Here is a 15,661-nt window from a genome sequence, read left to right on the forward strand (position 1 = left end):
CCTTATTATTATTATTATTTATTAAGCACTTACTACATGCAAAGCGCTGTTCTAAGCACCGGGGAGGTTACAAGGTGATCAGGTTGTCCCCCGGGGGGCTCACAGTCTTAATCCCCATTTTACAGATGAGGGAACTGAGGCCCAGAGAAGCGAAGTGATTTGCCCACAGTCACACATATTTATTACTCTATTTATTTATTTCACTCGTACAATTTTATTCTATTTATTTTATCTCGTTAATATGTTTTGCTTTGTTGGCTCTCTCCCCCTTCTAGACCGCAAGCCCGTCGTTGGGTAGGGACTGTCTCTGTAGGTTGCCGACTTGTACTTCCCAAGCGCTTAGTACAGTGCTCTGCACACAGTAAGCACTCAATAAATACGATTGATTGAATGAATGAATTACTCTATTTATTTTACTTGTGCGTATTTATTCTATTTATTTTATTTTGTTAATACGTTTGGTTTTGTCGTCCGTCTCTCCCTTCTAATAATAATAATAATAATGTTGGCATTTGTTAAGCACTTACTATGTGCAAAGCACTGTTCTAAGCGCTGGGGGGGGGTTACAAAGTGATCAGGTTGTCCCACGTGGGGCTCACAGTCTTAATCCCCATTTTGCAGATGAGGTAACTGAGGCTCAGAGAAGTTAAGTGACTTGCCCAAGGTCACACAGCAGACATGTTCTAAGTCTGTGAGCCCGCTGGTGGGTTGGGACCATCTCTAGATGTTGCCAACTTGGACTTCCCAAGCGCTTAGCACAGTGCTCTGCACACAGTAAGCGCTCAATAAAGGCAACTGAACGAATGAATACAGCTTTAATTCTATTTGTTCCGATGATTGTGACACCCGTCTACATGTTTTGTTTTGTTTTCCGTCTCCCCCTCCTAGACTGTGAGCCCGTTGTCGGGTAGGGACCGTCTCTATAGGTTGCTGACTTGGACTTCCCAAGCGCTTAGTACAGTGCTCTGCACATAATAAGTGCTCAATAAATCCGATTGAATGAATGAATACAGCTTTATTTCTATTTGTTCCGACGATTCTGACACCCGTCTGCGTGTTTTGTTTTGTTTTCCATCTCCCCCTTCTAGACTGGGAGCCCGTCGTTGGGTAGGGACCGTCTCTATCTGTTGCCGACTTGTACTTCCCAAGCGCTTAGTACAGTGCTCTGCACACAATAAGTGCTCAATAAATCCAATTGAATGAATGAATACAGCTTTAATTCTATTTGTTCTGCCGATTCTGACACCCGTCTACGGGTTTTGTTTTCCATCTCCCCCTTCTAGATTGGGAGCCCGTCGTCGCGAAGGGACCGTCGCTATACTTGTACATCCCAAGCGCTTAGTACAGTGCTCCGCACACAGTAAGCGCTCAATAAATACGATTGAATGAATGAACAAATGAAAAGTGGCTCTGTCCCTCCCCCTCTCCCCTCCACCCTCACCACCCAGAGCCTGGCAACCTTAGAGAAACTTGTGGAAAGAGCCCGGGCTTTGAGGTCAGAGGTCAGGGGTTTATTTATTTTACTTGTCCATATCTATCCTATTTATTTTATTTTGTTGGTATGTTTGGTTTTGTTCTCTGCCTCCCCCCTTTTAGACTGTGAGCCCACTGGTGGGTAGGGACTGTCTCTATGTGTTGCCAATTTGTACTTCCCAAGCGCTCAGTCCGGTGCTCTGCACATAGTAAGCGCTCAATAAATACGATTGATGATGATGATGATGATATTTATTACTCTATTTTACTTGTACATATCTATCCTATTTATTTTATTTTGTTGGTATGTTTGGTTTTGTTCTCTGTCTCCCCCCTTTTAGACTGTGAGCCCACTGGTGGGGAGGGACTGTCTCTATATGTTGCCACCTTGGACTTCCCAAGCGCTTAGTCCGGTGCTCTGCACATAGTAAGCGCTCAATAAATACGATTGATGATGATGATGATATTTATTACTCTATTTTACTTGTACATATCTATCCTATTTATTTTATTTTGTTGGTATGTTCGGTTTTGTTCTCTGTCTCCCCCCTTTTAGACTGTGAGCCCACTGGTGGGTAGGGACTGTCTCTATATGTTGCCAATTTGTACTTCCCAAGCGCTTAGTACAGTGCTCTGCACACAGGAAGCGCTCAATAAATACGATTGATGATGATGATGATATTTATTACTCTATTTTACTTGTACATATCTATCCTATTTATTTTATTTTGTTGGTATGTTCGGTTTTGTTCTCTGTCTCCCCCTTTTAGACTGTGAGCCCACTGGTGGGTAGGGACTGGCTCTATGTGTTGCCAATTTGTACTTCCCAAGCGCTTAGTCCAGTGCTCTGCACGTAGTAAGCGCTCAATAAATACGATTGATGATGATGATGATAGTTATTACTCTATTTATTTTACTTGTACATATCTATCCTATTTATTTTATTTTGTTGGTATGTTTGGTTTTGTTCTCTGTCTCCCCCCTTTTAGACTGTGAGCCCACTGGTGGGTAGGGACTGTCTCTATAGGTTGCCAATTTGTACTTCCCAAGCGCTTAGTCCAGTGCTCTGCACAGAGTAAGCGCTCAATAAATACGATTGATGATGATGATCCCGGCTCTGGGTGACTTTGGGCGAGTCACTTCTCTGGGCCTCAGTTACCGCATCTGGAAAACGGGGGTGAAGACTGTGAGCCCCCCGTGGGACAACCCGATGGCCTTGTAACCTCCCCAGCGCTTAGAACAGTGCTTTGCACATAGTAAGCGCTTAATAATAATAATTATTATTATTATTATCGGTAAGTGCAGTGGGCATCCGGCCCTTCTGGGCCCCCACCTGTCTCCACCTCCAGATTTTCGTTCACGTAGCTTTGTCCAGAGCCAGGCGACCCCGCTCACCAACTGCACAAATGGATTCTCCTCATCATCATCAATCGTATTTATTGAGCGCTTACTATGTGCAGAGCACTGTACTAAGCGCTTGGGAAGTCCAAATTGGCAACATCTAGAGACGGTCCCTACCCAACAGCGGGCTCGCAGTCTAAAAGGGGGGGACAGAGAACAAAACCAAACATACTAACAAAATTTGGGCAAGTCACCCGACTTCTCCGGGCCTCGGTTCCCTCATCTGTCAAATGGGGATGAAGACTGTGAGCCCCCCCAAGCTCATCACCTTGTATCCCCCCCCCCCGGTGCTTAGAACAGCGCTTGGCACAGAGTAAGCGCTTCACAGATATCCCCATCATCACCGTGGCTTAGTGGAAAGAGCCTGGGCTTGGGAATCGGAGGTCATGGGTTCAAATCCCGGCTCCGACAGCTGTCGGCTGGGTGACTCTGGTCGAGTCCCTTCACTTCTCTGGGCCTCGGTTCCCTCATCCGTCGAATGGGGATGAAGATCGTGAGCCCCCCGTGGGACAACCCGATCGTCTTGTAACCTCCCCCATCTGCACATAATAAGCGTTCAATCAATCAATCAATCAATCGTATTTATCATCATCAATCGTATTTATTGAGCGCTTACTATGTGCAGAGCACTGTACTAAGCGCTTGGGAAGTACAAATTGGCAACATATAGAGACAGTCCCTACCCAACAGTGGGCTCACAGTCTAAAAGGGGGAATTTATTGAGGGTATTTATTGAGCACTTACTAATAAATGCCATTATTAATTAATTAATTAATTAAGGTTCTAGTCCAGGCTCTGCCACTTGTCAGCTGTGGGACTTTGGGCGAGTCCTTTCACTTCTCTGAGCCGCAGTTCCCTCATCTGGAAAATGGGGATGAAGACTGTGAGCCCCCCGGGGGACCACCTGATCACCTTGTAACCTCCCCTGCGCTTAGAACAGTGCTTGGCACCTAGTAAGTGCTTACAAATGCCATCATCATCATTATTATTAATTATTATGGTCAGCTGTGTGACTTTGGGCAAGTCACTTGACTTCTCTGGGCCTCAGTTCCCTCATCTGTCAAACGGGGGATGAAGCCTGTGAGCCCCCCGGGGGACAACCTGATCACCTTGTATCTTCCCCAGCGCTTAGAACAGTGCTTGGCACCTAGTAAGTGCTTACAAATGCCATCATCATTATTATTATTAATTATTATGGTCAGCTGTGTGACTTTGGGCAAGTAACTTGACTTCTCTGGGCCTCAGTTCCCTCATCTGTCAAATGGGGGATGAAGACTGTGAGCCCCATAGGGTACAACTGATCACCTTGTGTCTACCCCAGCGCTTAGAACAGTGCTCGGCACATAGTAAGCGCTTAACAAATACCATTATAATTATTATTATTATTATCAGCTGGGTGGCTTTGGGCAAGTCACTTCACTTCTCTGGGCCTCAACTACCTAAAGTGGGGATGTACTTCCCAAGCGCTTAGTACAGTGCTCTGCACACAGTAAGCACTCAATAAATATGATTGAATGAATGAATGAATGAAGACGGTGAGCCCCACGTGGGACAACCTGATCACCTTGTATTTTCCCCAACGCTTAGAAAAGTGCTTGGCACATAGTAAGCACTTAATACCATTATTATTATTATTATCATTATTGTCAATTGTGTGACTTTGGGCAAGTCCTTTCGCTTCTCTGAGCCGCAGTTCCCTCATCTGGAAAATGGGGATGAAGCCTGTGAGCCCCCCGTGGAACAACCTGATCACCTTGTATCCTCCCCTGCGCTTAGAACAGTGCCTGGCACCTAGTAAGTGCTTACAAATGCCATCATCATTATTATTATTAATTATTATGGTCAGCTGTGTGACTTTGGGCAAGCCACTTGACTTCTCTGGGCCTCAGTTCCCTCATCTGTCAAATGGGGGATGAAGCCTGTGAGCCCCCCGTGGGACAACCTGATCACCTTGTATCTTCCCCAGCGCTTAAAACAGTGCTTGGCACCTAGTAAAAAAAAAAAAGCAGCGTGGCTCAGTGGAAAGAGCATGGGCTTGGGAGTCAGAGGTCATGGGTTCGAATGCCGCCTTCCCCACATGTCTGCTGTGTGACCTTGGGCAAGTCACTTAACTTTCCTGTGCCTCAGTTCCCTCATCTGTAAAATGGGGATTAAGACTGTGAGCCCACATGGGACGACCTCATCTCCTTGTATTCCCCCCAGCGCTTAGAACAGTGCTTTGCACATAGTAAGCGCTTAACAAATACCAACATTATTATTATTATTATAGTAAGTGCTTAACAAATACCATTATTATTGTTATTATTGTCAGCTGGGTGACTTTGGGCGAGTCACTTCACTTGTCTGGGCCTCAGTTCCTTCATCTGTAAAATGGGGATGAAGCCTGGGAGCCCCACGGGGGACAACCTGATCACCTTGTATCTTCCCCAGCGCTTAGAACAGGGCTTGGCACCTACTAAGCGCTTACCAAATACCATTATGATTATTATTATTATTGTCAGCTTTGTGACTGTGGGCGAGTCACTTCTCTTGTCTGGGCCTCAGTTCCCTCATCTGTAAAATGGGGATGAAGCCTGAGCGCCCCACGGGGGACAACCTGATCACCTTGTATCTTCCCCAGCGCTTAGAACAGTGCTTGGCACCTAGTAAGCGCTTAACAAATACCATTATTATTGTTAGCTGGGTGACTCTGGGCGAGTCACTTCACTTGTCTGGGCCTCAGTTCCTTCATCTGTAAAATGGGGATGAAGCCTGGGAGCCCCACGGGGGACAACCTGATCACCTTGTATCTTCCCCAGCGCTTAGAACAGAGCTCGGCACCTAGTAAGCGCTTAACAAATACCATTATTATTGTTAGCTGGGTGACTCTGGGCGAGTCACTTCACTTGTCTGGGCCTCAGTTCCTTCATCTGTAAAATGGGGATGAAGCCTGGGAGCCCCACGGGGGACAACCTGATCACCTTGTATCTTCCCCAGCGCTTAGAACAGAGCTCGGCACCTAGTAAGCGCTTAACAAATACCATTATTATTGTTAGCTGGGTGACTCTGGGCGAGTCACTTCACTTGTCTGGGCCTCAGTTCCCTCATCTGTAAAATGGGGATGAAGCCTGAGAGCCCCACGGGGGACAACCTGATCACCTTGTATCTTCCCCAGCGCTTAGAACAGGGCTCGGCACATAGTAAGCACTTAACAAATACCATTATTATTATTATTGTCAGCTTTGTGACTGTGGGCGAGTCACGTCACTTGTCTGGGCCTCAGTTCCTTCATCTGTAAAATGGGGATGAAGCCTGGGAGCCCCCCGGGGGACAAGCTGATCACCTTGTATCTTCCCCAGCGCTTGGAACAGTGTTTGGCACCTAGTATGCGCTTAATAAATACCATTATTATTATTATTACTACTGTCAGCTGGGTGACTGTGGGCGAGTCACTTCACTTGTCTGGGCCTCAGTTCCCTCATCTGTAAAATGGGGATGAAGACAGTGAGCCCCCTCATGGGGACAACCTGATCCCCTGGTAACCTCCCCAGCGCTTAGGACAGTGCTTGGCACGTAGTAGGCGCCTCACAAAATGATTATTTTGATGATGACAGCAGCGCTCACCGTCCTCAGGCGGCCGCGGGACACCTGAGGGGAGGTCACATGACACACACACCCCCGCGCGCCCGCGGCTCCAAGGAAGTCTCGCGAGATCGAACTTGCGGGGGGGGGGGGGCCCCCGGCAGGTGACGAGACGACGCCACTTCCGCCATTACGACTTCATTCGGGGACTGCCATGGCTGAGTGACGTCACTTCCGGCGGCCTTACCTCAGGCGGGGCTGAGGAACGTCACTTCTAGCGGCTCGCCTCAGGCGGGGCGCCGCGTGACGTCACTTCCGGCTGCTTCACCTCACCTACCTCCTTCCCCTCCCCACAGCACCTGTATATATGTATATATGTTTGTACGTATTTATTACTCTATTTTACTTACATATCTATTCTATTTATTTTTATTTTGTTAATACGTTTGGTTTTGTTCTCTGTCTCCCCCTTTTAGACTGTGAGCCCACTGGTGGGTAGGGACTGTCTCTATAAGTTGCCAATTTGTACCTCCCAAGCGCTTAGTACAGTACTGTGCACACAGTAAGTGCTCAATAAATACGGTTGATTGATTTTATTTGTACATATTTATTCTATTTATTTGGTTAATATGTTTGTACGTATTACTCTATTCTATTTGTACATATTTATTCTATTTATTTTATTTTGTTAGTATGTTTGGTTTCGTTCTCTGTCTCCCCCTTTTAGACTGTGAGCCCACTGCTGGGTAGGGACTGTCTCTACACGTTGCCAACTTGGACTTCCCAAGCGCTTAGTACAGTGCTCTGCACACAGTAAGTGCTCAATAAATACGATTGATTGATTTTATTTGTACATATTTATTCTATTTATTTGGTTAATATGTTTGTACGTATTACTCTATTTTATTTGTACATGTTTATTCTATTTATTTGATTTTGTTAGTATGCTTGGTTTTGTTCTCTGTCTCCACCTTTTAGACTGGGAGCCCGCTGTTGGGTAGGGACCGTCTCTAGGTGTTGCCAACTTGTACTTCCCAAGCGCTTAGTACAGTGTTCTGCACACAGTAAGTGCTCAATAAATACGATTGATTGATTTTATTTGTACATATTTATTCTATTTCATTTGGTTAATATGTTTGTACGTATTACTCTACTTATTTTATTTGTACCTATCTATTCTATGTATTTTATTTTGTTAGTAGGTTTGGTTTTGTTCTCTGTCTCCCCCTTTTAGACTGGGAGCCCACTTTTGGGTAGGGACTGTCGCTATGTGTTGTCAACTTGTAGGTCACGCGGCGCTTAGTCCAGTGCTCTGCACACGGTCAGCGCTCAATAAATATGATTGGATGAATAGATGGTATTCTTCTCATCATAATAAAAATAATGATAATACTAGTAGTGATAATGATGGTATTTGTTAAGCGCTTACTAGACGCCAAGCGCTGTGGTAGATAATAAGAATGATGGTGTTAGTGATCGTAGTCTTTGTTACGTCTAGACTGCGAGCCCGCTTTCGGTTGTGCTTCCCAAGCGCTTAGTCCAGTGCTCTGCACACAGTCAGCGCTCAATAAATACGATTGGCTGAATGGATGGTTCTAGTCCGTGAGCCCGCCGTTGGGTCGGGACCGTCTCTAGATGTTGCCGAATCGTCCTTCCCAAGCGCTCTTTTAGACTGTGAGCCCGCCGTTGGGTCTCTAAATGTTGCCAACTTGGACTTCCCAAGCGCTTAGTCCAGTGCTCTGCGCGCAGTAAGCGCTTGATAAATACGACTGATTGATTGATTGAGTGAGGCAGGGCGGAGCAGCGATCCTGCCACGGGGTAGGGGCTGTGACTGTGAGCCCACTTTTTAGACTGTGAGCCCACTGTTGGGTAGGGACTGTCTCTATGTGTTGCCGATTTGTACTTCCCAAGCGCTTAGTCCAGTGCTCTGCACGTAGTAAGCGCTCACTAAATACGATTGATTGATTGATAGATGGATCAAAGGTGGCCGTATCCCCCCGTCCAAAACAGAGCCGTCGGAGGCCCCGTCCACCCGTCCCCAGAGAGGCACGGCGCCTTCAAGCATCCGGGCTCTTTATTGCCCCGTTTTGTCTCCATCCACGGTGGGGTCGGGGCCGGGGCGCAGCACGGCACGACGGGCTTCCCGTAACCAGACGGAAGGCGGGGCGGCGGAGGCGACGACGACGACGACGACGAGGACACTCGGGCAGAAGGGGCTGGCTGCCACGACACGACACACGCACCACAGAATCCACCGAGCAGCAGCGGACGGGCGGACGGGGTCAGAGGTCAAGGTGCCCGTGCGGAAAGGGACGGGCGCAGGGCGTGCGAGACCCGCCGTGGTCCCACGCTAAGGGTGGGACGGGGGAAAGCGTGGCGGGGCGGGTGGCCACGATGGGATGCTCCCATCTTGGGCCGGAGGCAGCCGGCGGACCAGGCCGAGGGCCGGCGTGGCTCTCCCGGTTCTCCTGGGCAGGAGGGGTGGGTGCCTAGGGATCCGTCGGGATCCCGGATCAGGAGCGGGGTGGGTGGGGGGGTGATCCGCTCGGCTCGGCCTCGCGCCCTCCGGCCCGGGCTCACCGAGCGCGGCGGCGGCGGCCCGGCCCGTCGCGGGCCACCCGGGGAACACGTCAAAGGGGACGGCCCAAACATGCAAACCCGGAGCGCGTGTCGGAGCGGGCCGGGGCGGCGGGCTCGGTGCCATCTTTACCGAGGCCCTTTCCCCTGCTCGTCCAGCTGGGCCCACGAGCTGTATTTGTCCAGGTCGAGGGAGCTGCTGAGAGAGACGGACGGACCGGAGAGCGGCGTCAGGGCGGTGGGGGCTCCTCTCCCGCCCCGTCCCTCGCTCCCGTCCCCACCCCGGGGGTCCCGCCGGGGCCGGGGGGTGGGCCCCCAGCAGTCGTGGGTCCCCTGGGCCCGGGGCAGGGCCCGCCCGGGAAGGACCCTGCTAATTCAAGCTCTCCTCCTATCCCGTCTGGACTACTGCACTAGCCTTCTCTCTGATCTCCCATCCTCGTGTCTCTCCCCACTTCAATCCATACTTCACGCTGCTGCCCGGATTGTCTTTGTCCAGAAACGCTCTGGACATATCACTCCCCTCCTCAAAAACCTCCAGTGGCTACCGATCAATCTGCGCATCGGGCAGAAACTCCTCACCCTGGGCTTCAAGGCTGTCCATCCATCCCGTCGCCCCCTCCTACCTCCCCTCCCTTCTCTCCTTCTCCAGCCCAGCCCGCACCCTCCGCTCCTCCGCCGCTGATCTCCTCCCCGTACCTCGCTCTCGCCTGTCCCGCCATCGACCCCCGGCCCCCGTCCTCCCCCGGGCCCGGAATGCCCCCAATCCCTCTGCCCACCCGCCAAGCTGGCTCTCTTCCTCCCTTCAAGGCCCTGCTGAGAGCTCACCTCCTCCAGGAGGCCTTCCCAGACTGAGCCCCTTCCTTCCTCTCCCCCTCGTCCCCCTCTCCACCCCCCCATCTTACCTCCTTCCCTTCCCCACAGCACCTGTATATATGTATATATGGTTGTACATATTTATTACTCTATTTATTTTACTTGTACATTTCTATCCTACCTATTTTATTTTGTTGGTACGTTTGGTTTTGTTCTCTGCCTCCCCCTCTTAGACTGTGAGCCCACTGGTGGGTAGGGACTGTCTCTATGTGATGCCAATTTGTACTTCCCAAGCGCTTAGTACAGTGCTCTGCACACAGTAAGCGCTCAATAAATACGATTGATTGATTGACTGATTGACTGACGACGAGCGGGGCGGCGCGGGACAAACCGGGCCGGGAGCCGGACGGGATACTTACGCCCCTTCCTCCTGCAGGAGAGCCAGGAATTTGCGGACGCGGTATTCCGGATCCATCTGCGCGCCACGGGAGAGACACCGGGACGCCGGGTCAGCCGACCGCCGCGGGTCCGGGCGGAACCGCTGCACCACGACGCGCGTCGGCCCTTCCTCCCTCCGAGGGCCAGTGTCTGTTCGTTCGCTCCTATTTATTGAGCGCTTACTGTGTGCAGAGCACTGTGCTGAGCGCTTGGGAAGTTCTGTTTTAGTACATTTCATTTGTATATGTATAGATTGGTTACTCTATTTCGCTCATACGTACGTATTGACTGTCTATTTATTTTATTTTGTTAATACGTTTCGTTGGCCGTCTCCCCCTTCTAGACTGTGAGCCCGCTGTTGGGTAGGGACCGTCTCTAGATGTTGCCCACTTGGACTTCCCAAGCGCTCAGTACAGTGCTCTGCACACAGTAAGCGCTCAATAAATACAATTGGTGATGATGATATGTTGCCAACTTGGACTTCCCAAGCGCCCAGTACAGTGCTCTGCACACAGGAAGCGCTCAATAAATACGATTGGTGATGATGATATGTTGCCAACTTGGACTTCCCAAGCGCTCAGTACAGTGCTCTGCACACAGTAAGCGCTCAATAAATACGATTGGTGATGATGATATGTTGCCAACTTGGACTTCCCAAGCGCTCAGTACAGTGCTCTGCACACAGGAAGCGCTCAATAAATACGATTGATGATGATGATATGTTGCCAACTTGGACTTCCCAAGCGCTTAGTACAGTGCTCTGCACACAGTAAGCGCTCAATAAATACGATTGGTGATGATGATATGTTGCCAACTTGGACTTCCCAAGTGCTCAGTACAGTGCTCTGCACACGGGAAGCACTCAATAAATACGATTGGTGATGATGATATGTTGCCAACTTGGACTTCCCAAGCGCTCAGTACAGTGCTCTGCACACAGTAAGCGCTCAATAAATACGATTGATGATGATGATATGTTGCCAACTTGGACTTCCCAAGCGCTCAGTACAGTGCTCTGCACACGGGAAGCGCTCAATAAATACGATTGGTGATGATGATATGTTGCCCACTTGGACTTCCCAAGCGCTCAGTACAGTGCTCTGCACACGGGAAGCGCTCAACAAATACGATTGGTGATGATGATATGTTGCCAACTTGGACTTCCCAAGCGCTCAGTACAGTGCTGTGCACACGGGAAGCGCTCAATAAATACGATTGGTGATGATGATATGTTGCCAACTTGGACTTCCCAAGCGCTCAGTACAGTGCTCTGCACACAGTAAGCGCTCAATAAATCTGACTGATTGACTGATTGATTGATTGGGGCAGGGACAGGGCTTGGCACCTAGTATGTGCTTAATAAATACCATTATTATTGTTATTATCGTCAGCTGGGTGACTTTGGGCGAGTCACTTCACTTGTCTGGGCCTCAGTTCCTTCATCTGTAAAATGGGGATGAAGCCTGGGAGCCCCCCGGGGGACAACCTGATCACCTTGTATCTTCCCCAGCGCTTAGAACAGGGCTTGGCACCTACTAAGCGCTTACCAAATACCATTATTATTATTGTCAGCTTTGTGACTGTGGGTGAGTCACTTCTCTTGTCTGGGCCTCAGTTCCTTCATCTGTAAAATGGGGATGAAGCCTGGGAGCCCCCCGGGGGACAACCTGATCACCTTGAATCTTCCCCAGCGCTTAGAACAGGGCTTGGCACCTAGTATGCGCTTAATAAATACCATTATTATTGTTATTATCGTCAGCTGGGTGACTCTGGGCGAGTCACGTCACTTGTCTGGGCCTCAGTTCCTTCATCTGTAAAATGGGGATGAAGCCTGGGAGCCCCCCGAGGGACAAGCTGATCACCTTGTATCTTCCCCAGCGCTTAGAACAGGGCTCGGCACCTAGTAAGCGCTTAACAAATACCATTATTATTATTGTCAGCTTTGTGACTGTGGGCGAGTCACTTCTCTTGCCTGGGCCTCAGTTCCTTCATCTGTAAAGTGGGGATGAAGCCTGGGAGCCCCCCGTGGGCCAACCTGATCACCTTGTATCTTCCCCAGCGCTTAGAACAGGGCTCGGCACCTACTAAGCGCTTATCAAATACCATTATTATTGTTATTATTGTCAGCTCTGTGACTGTGGGCGAGTCACTTCTCTTGTCTGGGCCTCAGTTCCTTCATCTGTAAAATGGGGATGAAGCCTGGGAGCCCCCCAGGGGACAAGCTGATCACCGTGTATCTTCCCCAGCGCTTAGAACAGGGCTCGGCACATAGTAAGCGCTTAACAAATACCATTATTATTAGTATTATTGTCAGCTTTGTGACTGTGGGTGAGTCACGTCTCTTGTCTGGGCCTCAGTTCCTTCATCTGTAAAATGGGGATGAAGCCTGTGAGCCCCACGGGGGACAACCTGATCACCTTGTATCTTCCCCAGCGCTTAGAACAGGGCTCGGCACATAGTAAGCGCTTACCAAATACCATTATTATTATTATTATTGTCAGCTTTGTGACTGTGGGCGAGTCACTTCACTTGCCTGGGCCTCAGTTCCTTCATCTGTAAAATGGGGATGAAGCCTGGGAGCCCCACGGGGGACAACCTGATCACCTTGTATCTTCCCCAGCACTTAGAACAGGGCTTGGCACCTACTAAGCGCTTATCAAATACCATTATTATTATTGTCAGCTTTGTGACTGTGGGCGAGTCACGTCACTTGTCTGGGCCTCAGTTCCTTCATCTGTAAAATGGGGATGAAGCCTGGGAGCCCCCCGGGGGACAACCTGATCACCTTGTATCTTCCCCAGTGCTTAGAACAGTGCTTGGCACCTACTAAGCGCTTACCAAATACCATTATTATTGTTATTATTGTCAGCTTTGTGACTGTGGGCGAGTCACATCACTTGTCTGGGCCTCAGTTCCTTCATCTGTAAAATGGGGATGAAGCCTGGGAGCCCCCCGGGGGACAAGCTGATCACCTTGTATCTTCCCCAGCGCTTAGAACAGGGCTCGGCACCTAGTAAGCGCTTAACAAATACCATTATTATTATTGTCAGCTTTGTGACTGTGGGCGAGTCACTTCTCTTGCCTGGGCCTCAGTTCCCTCATCTGTCAAATGGGGCCCCCTGCACCTCCATCCCACGGGGGTCCTGGCCTGTGGGAGCCTGGGGATGGGGCGGCTGGGACACGGCAGTCACACTGAGCCACACTGAGAGAGCCCGCGCTTTGGAGTCCGAGGTCATGGGTTCAAATCCCGGCCCTGCCACTCGTCAGCTGGGTGACTTCTCCGGGCCCGTTCCCTCATCTGGAAAACGGGGATTAAGGGCCGACCTTGGAGAAGCAGCGGGGCTCGGCGGAAAGAGCCCGGGCTTTGGAGTCCGAGGTCACGGGTTCAAATCCCGGCCCCGCCACTCGTCAGCTGGGTGACTGTGGGCGAGTCACTTCTCTGAGCCTCAGTGACCTCATCTGGAAAATGGGGATGAAGACTGGGAGCCCCCCCGGTGGGACAACCTGATCCCTCTGTAACCTCCCCAGCGCTTAGAGCGGTGCTTGGCACATAGTAAGCGCTTAATAAATGCTAAAAAAAACCAACAAAAAAACAACCTGATCGCCTTGTAACCTCCCCAGCGCTTAGAACGGTGCTTGGCACATAGTAAGCGCTTAATAAATGCTAAAAAAAAACAACAAAAAACAACCTGATCGCCTTGTAACCTCCCCAGCGCTTAGAACGGTGCTTGGCACATAGTAAGCGCTTAATAAATGCTAAAAAAAACCAACAAAAAAACAACCTGATCGCCTTGTAACCTCCCCAGCGCTTAGAACGGTGCTTGGCACATAGTAAGCGCTTAATAAATGCTAAAAAAAAACCAACAAAAAAACAACCTGATCGCCTTGTAACCTCCCCAGCGCTTAGAACGGTGCTTGGCACATAGTAAGCGCTTAATAAATGCTAAAAAAAAAAAACAAAAAAACAACCTGATCGCCTTGTAACCTCCCCAGCGCTTAGAACGGTGCTTGGCACATAGTAAGCGCTTAATAAATGCTAAAAAAAAAACAACCTGATTGCCTTGTAACCTCCCCAGCGCTTAGAACGGTGCTTGGCACATAGTAAGCGCTTAATAAATGCTAAAAAAAAACAACAAAAAACAACCTGATCGCCTTGTAACCTCCCCAGCGCTTAGAACGGTGCTTGGCACATAGTAAGCGCTTAATAAATGCTAAAAAAAAAACAACAACAAAAAAAACCTGATCGCCTTGTATCCTCCCCAGCGCTTAGAACGGTGCTTGGCACATAGTAAGCACTTAATAAATGCTAAAAAAAAAAACAAAAAAAACCCCTGATCGCCTTGTATCCTCCCCAGCGCTTAGAATGGTGCTTGGCACATAGTAAGCGCTTAATAAATGCTAAAAAAAAAACAACAAAAAAACAACCTGATCGCCTTGTAACCTCCCCAGCGCTTAGAACGGTGCTTGGCACATAGTAAGCGCTTAATAAATGCTAAAAAAAAAAAAAACAAAAAAAAAAACCTGATCGCCTTGTAACCTCCCCAGCGCTTAGAACGGTGCTTGGCACATAGTAAGCGCTTAATAAATGCTAAAAAAAACCAACAAAAAAACAACCTGATCGCCTTGTAACCTCCCAGCGCTTAGAATGGTGCTTGGCACATAGTAAGCGCTTAATAAATGCTAAAAAACAACAACAAAAAAACAACCTGATCGCCTTGTAACCTCCCCAGCGCTTAGAATGGTGCTTGGCACATAGTAAGCGCTTAATAAATGCTAAAAAACAACAACAAAAAAACAACCTGATCGCCTTGTAACCTCCCCAGCGCTTAGAACGGTGCTTGGCACATAGTAAGCGCTTAATAAATGCTAAAAAAAACCAACAAAAAAACAACCTGATCGCCTTGTAACCTCCCCAGCGCTTAGAACGGTGCTTGGCACATAGTAAGCGCTTAATAAATGCTAAAAAAAAACCAACAAAAAAACAACCTGATCGCCTTGTAACCTCCCCAGCGCTTAGAACGGTGCTTGGCACATAGTAAGCGCTTAATAAATGCTAAAAAAAAAAAACAAAAAAACAACCTGATCGCCTTGTAACCTCCCCAGCGCTTAGAACGGTGCTTGGCACATAGTAAGCGCTTAATAAATGCTAAAAAAAAAAACAACCTGATTGCCTTGTAACCTCCCCAGCGCTTAGAACGGTGCTTGGCACATAGTAAGCGCTTAATAAATGCTAAAAAAAAAACAACAAAAAAACAACCTGATCGCCTTGTAACCTCCCCAGCGCTTAGAACGGTGCTTGGCACATAGTAAGCGCTTAATAAATGCTAAAAAAAACCAACAAAAAAACAACCTGATCGCCTTGTACCCTTCCCAGCACTTAGAACGGTAAGCGCTCAA

At 48.9% G+C, this 15,661-nt stretch overlaps 1 protein-coding gene across 2 annotated transcripts in view; it reads right to left on the reverse strand.

The window, feature by feature from the left end:
- Positions 1–8,492: 8,492 nt before the first annotated feature.
- The window catches only part of NSF (N-ethylmaleimide sensitive factor, vesicle fusing ATPase), a 93,878-nt gene continuing 86,709 nt past the window's right edge, over positions 8,493–15,661 (reverse strand). Inside the window, exons 20-21 of one of the 2 annotated variants that reach the window (XM_038763496.1) lie at positions 10,246–10,301; positions 8,493–9,209 (exon numbers count right to left, since the gene is read on the reverse strand). In XM_038763496.1, the coding sequence (XP_038619424.1) occupies positions 9,143–9,209; positions 10,246–10,301 (123 nt within the window). In that variant the 3' untranslated portion in view covers positions 8,493–9,142. Of the gene's footprint in view, positions 9,213–10,245; positions 10,302–15,661 lie in introns of both variants that reach the window. The other variant, XM_038763495.1, reaches the window with a different exon arrangement.

The sequence above is a fragment of the Tachyglossus aculeatus genome, chromosome 21 (genome assembly GCF_015852505.1).
Source record: "Tachyglossus aculeatus isolate mTacAcu1 chromosome 21, mTacAcu1.pri, whole genome shotgun sequence".
Lineage (NCBI taxonomy): Eukaryota > Metazoa > Chordata > Mammalia > Monotremata > Tachyglossidae > Tachyglossus > Tachyglossus aculeatus.